The sequence below is a fragment of the Stegostoma tigrinum genome, chromosome 33 (genome assembly GCF_030684315.1).
Source record: "Stegostoma tigrinum isolate sSteTig4 chromosome 33, sSteTig4.hap1, whole genome shotgun sequence".
Classification (NCBI taxonomy): domain Eukaryota; kingdom Metazoa; phylum Chordata; class Chondrichthyes; order Orectolobiformes; family Stegostomatidae; genus Stegostoma; species Stegostoma tigrinum.
The window spans coordinates 34076614-34084624 of NC_081386.1; the positions used below are offsets into that span (position 1 = coordinate 34076614).

Below are 8011 nucleotides of genomic sequence, written 5' to 3' on the forward strand. Positions count from 1 at the left end.
GTTTCCCCAATGTAGAGGAAGCCGCACTGGGTACAGTGGATGCAGTATACCACATTGGCAGATGTGCAGGTGAACCTCTGCTTAATGTGGAAAGTCATCTTGGGGCCCGGGATAGGGGTGAGGGAGGAGGTTTGGGGACAAGTGTAGCACTTCCTGCGGTTGCAGGGGAAGGTGCCGGGTGTGCTGGGGTTGGAGGGCAGTGTGGAGCGAACAAGGGAGTCTCGGAGAGAGTGGTCTCTCCGGAAAGCAGACAGGCGAGGGGATGGAAAAATGTCTTGGGTGGTGGGGTCGGATTGTAAATGGCGGAAGTATCGGAGGATGATGCGTTGTATCCGGAGGTTGGTAGGGTGGTGTGTGAGAACGAGGGGGATCCTCTTAGGGCGGTTGTGGCGGGGGCGGGGTGTGAGGGATGTGTCGCGGGAAATACGGGAGACGCGGTCAAGGGCGTTCTCGATCACTGTGGGGGGAAAGTTGTGGCCCTTAAAGAACTTGGACATCTGGGATGTGCGGGAGTGGAATGTCTTATCGTGGGAGCAGATGCGGCGGAGGCGGAGGAATTGGGAATAGGGGATGGAATTTTTGCAGGAGGGTGGGTGGGAGGAGGTGTATTCTAGGTAGCTGTGGGAGTCGGTGGGCTTGAAATGGACATCAGTTACAAGCTGGTTGCCTGAGATGGAGACTGAGAGGTCCAGGAAGGTGAGGGATGTGCTGGAGATGGCCCAGGTGAACTGAAGTTTGGGGTGGAAGGTGTTGGTGAAGTGGATGAACTGTTCGAGCTCCTCTGGGGAGCAAGAGGCGGCGCCGATACAGTCATCAATGTACCGGAGGAAGAGGTGGGGTTTGGGGCCTGTGTAGGTGCGGAAGAGGGACTGTTCCACGTAACCTACAAAGAGGCAGGCATAGCTGGGGCCCATGCGGGTGCCCATGACCACCCCCTTAGTCTGTAGGAAGTGGGAGGAGTCAAAAGAGAAGTTGTTAAGTGTGAGGACGAGTTCAGCTAGGCGGATGAGAGTGTCGGTGGAGGGGGACTGGTCGGGCCTGCGGGACAGGAAGAAGCGGAGGGCCTTGAGGCCATCTTCGTGCGGAATGCAGGTGTACAGGGACTGGACGTCCATGGTGAATATGAGGTGTTGGGGGCCAGGGAATTGGAAGTCCTGGAGGAGGTGGAGGGCGTGGGTGGTGTCACGGACGTAGGTGGGGAGTTCCTGGACCAAAGGGGAGAAAATGGAGTCCAGATAGGTGGAGATGAGTTCGGTGGGGCAGGAGCAGGCTGAGACGATGGGTCGACCAGGGCAGGCAGGTTTGTGGATTTTGGGAAGGAGATAGAAACGGGCCGTGCGGGGTTGGGGAACAATGAGGTTGGAGGCTGTGGGTGGGAGGTCCCCTGAGGTGATGAGGTCAGGAATGGTGTTGGAGATGATGGTTTGGTGCTCGGGTGTGGGATCATAATCGAGGAGGCGGTAGGAGGTGGTGTCGGAGAGTTGGCGTCTGGCCTCGGCGATGTAGAGGTCAGTGCGCCAAACTACCACTGCGCCACCCTAGTCTGCGGGTTTGATGGTGAGGTTGGGGTTGGAGCGGAGGGCTGCCTGTTCTGCGGGGGAGAGGTTAGAGTGGGTGAGAGGGGTGGAGAGGTTGAGGCGGTTAATGTCTCGACGGCAGTTGGAGATGAAGAGGTCGAGGGGGGGTAGGAGGCCTGGGGGTGGTGTCCAGGAGGGACTGGGTGGTGTTGGAAGCGGGTGAAGGGGTCAGTGGAAGGAGGGTTAGGTTCCCGGTTGAAGAAGTAGGCATGGAGGCGAAGACGGCGGAAAAACTGCTCTATGTCCAACCGTGACTGGTGTTCGTTGATGTGCGGTTGTAGGGGGACAAAGGTGAGCCCCTTGCTAAGGACTGACCGTTCGTCCTCAGTCAGTGGGAGGTCTGGGGGGATGGTGAAGATGCAGCAGGGCTCAGTGTGGCTGTCTCCTCTGGGGTTGCTGGCTGTGGAGGTTGTGGGCGGAGCGATGAGGTCGTCGGCCGTGGGCGGGGTTCCGTCAGCCGTGGGCGGGGTTCCGTCGGCATCGACCGTGGGCGGGGTTCCGTCGGCGGTTGGAGGATCGGGGAGGGCGGCAGCAGCTGCGGTGAGGGTGGTGTGTGAGGTGTTGTACCTGGACGTGGAGGTGTGTGTGAGGTGTTGTACCTGGACGTGGACGTGGACGACCCATCGTCTCAACCTGTTCCTGCCCCACCGAACTCATCTCCACCTATCTGGACTCCATTTTCTCCCCTTTGGTCCAGGAACTCCCCACCTACGTCCGTGACACCACCCACGCCCTCCACCTCCTCCAGGACTTCCAATTCCCTGGCCCCCAACACCTCATATTCACCATGGACGTCCAGTCCCTGTACACCTGCATTCCGCATGCAGATGGCCTCAAGGCCCTCCGCTTCTTCCTGTCCCGCAGGCCCGACCAGGCCCCCTCCACCGACACTCTCATCCGCCTAGCTGAACTCGTCCTCACACTCAACAACTTCTCTTTTGACTCCTCCCACTTCCTACAGACAAAGGGGGTGGCCATGGGCACCCACATGGGCCCCAGCTATGCCTGCCTCTTTGTAGGTTACGTGGAACAGTCCCTCTTCCGCACCTACACAGGCCCCAAACCCCACCTCTTCCTCCGGTACATTGATGACTGTATCGGCGCCGCCTCTTGCTCCCCAGAGGAGCTTGAACAGTTCATCCACTTCACCAACACCTTCCACCCCAACCTTCAGTTCACCTGGGCCATCACCAGCACATCCCTCACCTTCCTGGACCTCTCAGTCTCCATCTCAGGCAACCAGCTTGTAACTGATGTCCATTTCAAGCCCATCGACTCCCACAGCTACCTAGAATACACCTCCTCCCACCCACCCTCTTGCAAAAAATTCCATCCCCTATTCCCAATTCCTCCGCCTCCGCCGCATCTGCTCCCACGATAAGACATTCCACTCCCGCACATCCCAGATGTCCAAGTTCTTTAAGGACCGCAACTTTTCCCCCCACAGTGATCGAGAACGCCCTTGACCGTGTCTCCCGTATTTCCCGCAACACATCCCTCACACCCCGCCCCCGCCACAACCGCCCTAAGAGGATCCCCCTCGTTCTCACACACCACCCTACCAACCTCCGGATACAATGCATCATCCTCCGACACTTCCGCCATTTATAATCCGACCCCACCACCCAAGACATTTTTCCATCCCCTCCCCTGTCTGCTTTCCGGAGAGACCACTCTCTCCGTGACTCCCTTGTTCGCTCCACACTGCCCTCCAACCCCACCACACCCGGCACCTTCCCCTGCAACCGCAGGAAGTGCTACACTTGTCCCCACACCTCCTCCCTCACCCCTATCCCAGGCCCCAAGATGACATTCCACATTAAGCAGAGGTTCACCTGCACATCTGCCAATGTGGTATACTGCATCCACTGTACCCAGTGCGGCTTCCTCTACATTGGGGAAACCAAGCGGAGGCTTGGGGACCACTTTGCAGAACACCTCCGCTCAGTTTGCAACAAACAACTGCACCTCCCAGTCGCAAATCATTTCCACTCCCCCTCCCATTCTCTTGATGACATGTCCATCATGGGCCTCCTGCAGTGCCACAATGATGCCACCCGAAGGTTGCAGGAACAGCAACTCATATTCCGCCTGGGAACCCTGCAGCCTAATGGTATCAATGTGGACTTCACCAGTTTCAAAATCTCCCCTTCCCCTACTGCATCCCTAAACCAGCCCAGTTTGTCCCCTCCCCCCACTGCACCATACAACCAGCCCAGTTCGTCCCCTCCACCCACTGCATCCCAAAACCAGTCCAACCTGTCTCTGCCTCCCTAACCGGTTCTTCCTCTCACCCATCCCTTCCTCCCACCCCAAGCCGCACCCCCATCTACCTACTAATCTCATCCCACCTCCTTGACCTGTCCGTCTTCCCTGGACTGACCTATCCCCTCCCTACCTCCTCACCTATACTCTCCTCTCTACCTATCTTCTTTACTCTCCATCTTCGGTCCGCCTCCCCCTCTCTCCCTATTTATTCCAGTTCCCTCCCCCCATCCCCCTCTCTGATGAAGGGTCTAGGCCCGAAACGTCAGCTTTTGTGCTCCTGAGATGCTGCTTGGCCTGCTGTGTTCATCCAGCCTCACACTTTATTGTCTTGGAGTCTCCAGCATCTGCAGTTCCCATTATCACTGACACAACTTCACACAAAATGGCTCAAACATGCCCTCTGCTGACCCTTGTCCCTTACTGCAGTGCAGCACCACTATGCCCAACAGGATATTTCCATAAAATACTGAGCTACACATCGACCCTTCCATACAGAGACTCAGTGAATATACTGAGAGATAGCCTTTTGTTTGGATTTTAAAGGCATCAAGTGATACAGGGAGAAGGTAGGAATTGAGACAGAGGATCAACCATGATCATACTGAATGGTGGAGTAGGCTCCATGAGCCAAATGGCCTACTCCTGCTCAGAGTTTTACAGACAGTGAGAGTCAGATAAACACGCAGACAGACATACGCTCATAGTTAAACATGCAAACGTACGCCCTCACCAATACTCATTCAAACCAGGAACTGGGCTGCATTCCACAGCTGACCATGTAAATTACTCACATTTGTGAGCTTGTGGTATAAATCTGACAACAAAACACGGTGTCTCAGTGGTTAGCACTGCAGCCTGACAGTGCCAGGGACCCGAGTTTGATTCCAGCCTCGGGCGACTGTCTGTGTGGAGTTTGCACATTCTCCCAGTGTCTGCGTGGGTTTCCTCCAGGTGCTCCAGTTTCCTCTCACAGTCCAAAGATGTGCAGGCTCAGTGGATTGGCCATGGGAAATTGCCCGTAGTGTTCAGGGGTGTGTGGATTCACTGGGTTATAGGGGAATGGGTCTGGGTGGGATGCTCCGAGGGTCAGCGTGGACTTGTTGGGCCGAAGGGCCTGCTCCCACACTATAGGGATTGTATGAAAGCAGAAGTTCCTCTTAATTCATCAAATGCTAAAAAGATCTGGAATTAAAACAGAATGTTGCAGAATTATATTCCAACTGAATGACTTAATGAAATTATTTGAAATTTCCAGGCACAACAATATCTTAATGATTGGGAACCATAGACCAGTCTGCTGCTTCTCCCTATGATTGACTTTGGTATTTATACCCTGAAAGTTGCGGGCAGTTTTCTGACAGTGGAGAAGTGGGAGTTGTTTCTTTGAAACGTTCCTCAATAAATCCTCAAGTAATGGCCATGTTTTTCAGTCTTTGACCCAGTTCCTTTTTACAGATTGTTATTGATGCAAACTGTTTATTTCCAGAGATTATTTCCAGGGCAAGTCAGGAGAACTCAGAAATAATTCTCCCTGAAATATTCAAGCTGCAATTTTGCACGTTTAAATGAGTGAAATTATATCACATTTACCCAAAAGGTTAGGCTTCTGTTCCCAGACAGTATCTTTGGGTTCTATGACCTGTAGACATTTGCAGCCTGCGTTGTCTCATTATTTCACCAACCCAGTACTGGATCACGTCTTGATCTGTAGTTCTCTGTTTTGTTTTATGTCTCATTTGTCTCACAGTTTCTGATTCTCTCTCCTCCAGGGTTAGAATCTCTTCGAGACAGTGCCCATTCAACGCCAGTGCGATCGACCTCACACACAGATACATTTGGTGCCCGCCCAGGCAAGAGCGCCCCTGCACAGGGCACCGAAGTGAGCTCCGTGATTGCAGATGAGCTTTACAGTCCAGCTAACAGTGTCCTGCCCACTCCGGTGTCAGACCCTGCTCTGGAATCAATCCTCCCGCAGCAAACCAATGGCAGCAGCAGTGACAACTGTGGCATCGAAGAGGAGAAGGCGTGTGATATCAGTGCCCCATCAGAGCCTGAGGAGCCAGGAAGAGGGGCAAGTGCCTTACTGGAAGGTGTTAATGACAGGTCCGAGAGGGAACAGGTGAATACGTTTGTTTTAAGTGTGGTCCGTTTGCTGCTTGTGACAATAGGCCTCCTCTTTGCCTTGCTCCTGCTCCTGATAGGGCTTACAGAGTCAGATATTGACATTACTTTTTTACGTGATATACGGCAGACCCCTGAATTTGAACAGTTCCATTATGAATACTTTTGTCCCCTCAGGCGATGGTTTGCCTGCAAGGTGCGGTCCCTGCTAAGCCTTCTCATTGACACCTGATACCAACCAACCCGAGCTGTCCGCCCAGGGACACTGAATCAACAGATGGCAACAAGTCACCAACAGTCTGGGCACCCCTTCTCCCCTCTGGGTGGTACCATCAGGCATGTAAAGCCACTTGTAATGGATGAACTCAACCACCGCTGGGAGACTTTGTGAATCATCAAGATTTCAAGAAGGAATTTTAAACAAGGAGGAAAATCTACATTCAACCTCCCATCCCTTCCACTATAACCAATATGAAGCTCTGAGACTGTTGTACTTTATAAGTCTGTTAGAATAAGTGATTAACTATTAGTAGCCTCCAGGAACTGAGTAACAAAGAGTGGAGTTCTGTTATTGTGATGTTCAAGAGTTATCCTGCCTTCTGACTTTAATAAAAGTACAGAGACCATGATATTATTAATCGTAACAACAACTCCCATGTTTAAATATATCCAGTACTCCAGGTTAGTAGCGAGAGATTTTCCCTCAGAACTGTTAAACTTTTAATGTTTGTTAATCATTTCATGTAATATTTTAACAATTTGACAAAAAAAAACTTATTTTGTTTATTGAAAGCTGTACAGCTTATGGGATGTCCCTACCCATCCCGCGACAGTTTCCCTGGAAAGATTTATCCATACAGATAGGGCAATAGATCTGCAAAACAGGAAATGGAAGCATTGTTTGAGGATGCAGACTGTTCAAATGGTTTTTAAGATTGCAATAAAGAGAAGCCAGGGAGCATTGCTGAGTGAATTTTGTGGAATACACTCCTGCACAACAGTAGAACCAGCACAGACATCACAAGTACCTCATATCAGTAAAAGAGACTCTATTGGTTACAAGTATTTTCACTGGAGTTTAGAAGAATAGTTGGGGGAAGCAACTGGATCCAGGAAGGATGTCCCTGATGACTGGGGAGACCAGAACCAGGGATGTCAGTCGATGGATACAGGGTAGGCCATCTACAACTGAGATGAGAAGAAATTTCTTCACCGAGAGAGTGGGGAATCTGGAAATTCTGTGGCTGAGACAACAACATTGAATGTTTTCAAGGAGTTTGACATAGTTCTTAAGGGATAAAAGGGTATGGGGTGAAAGCAGGAACAGGAGATTGAGTCAGATGAGCAGTTGTGGCCATATTGAATGACAGATTAAGCTCAAAGGGCAGAATGGCCTACTCCTGTTGCTATGGGTACAAGAAGCTCAGGCTGTGCACCTAAGAAACTTTTATTAGCAAAATGACCTCTCTCAGGAAGACTAGCCTCACTTTATTGCACAAACAACTCCCACAACAACACTGAAACCACGGAGATACCAGATAACAGCAGCACTTGTCTTGTCTACAAACATGCGGACATGTATCTGTCAGGTACGGTGGGTTCTATGGGCTGGGATCTGAATTTTTAAAAACATTAAAGGAAGGATCATTCATGACTCCATCAGGCAACAAGGATCCAGCATAATAGAATCCTTACAGCGGGGAAGCAGACCATTCAGCCCATCAAACTCACACTGACCTGCCAAAGAGCAACCCCCCAGACCCACCCCTTACCCTGTCCCTGTAACCCTGCACACCTTTGCACCGTGGGAGGAAGCCCAGAGACAGGGAGAATGTGCAAACTCCACAGAGACAGTCGCCTAAAGGTGGAATTGAACCCAGGTTCCTGGTGCTGTGTGGCAGCAGTGCTAACCCCTGAGCCACTCCATGAAAAACACTTGGGCTGAAAGGCCTTTGCATACACGATGTAATTATACATATGATCCCTAGGCATCACTGCTAGAGACACGCAGGGCTAGGTATTGTAGAGATCCTTGCTCATTAACC

General features: G+C 51.8%; 1 protein-coding gene across 6 annotated transcripts in view; it reads left to right on the top strand.

Moving 5' to 3' along the window:
- Positions 1-6927, top strand: part of LOC125467160 (FERM domain-containing protein 5-like) — a 280497-nt gene extending 273570 nt beyond the window's left edge. For 5 of the 6 annotated variants that reach the window (XM_059639274.1, XM_059639275.1, XM_059639276.1 and 2 more), the window contains one exon: positions 5615-6927. In XM_059639274.1, the coding sequence (XP_059495257.1) occupies positions 5615-6198 (584 nt within the window). In that variant the 3' untranslated portion in view covers positions 6199-6927. The remainder of the gene's footprint in view (positions 1-5614) is intronic. The other variant, XM_059639277.1, reaches the window with a different exon arrangement.
- Positions 6928-8011: the final 1084 nt, after the last annotated feature.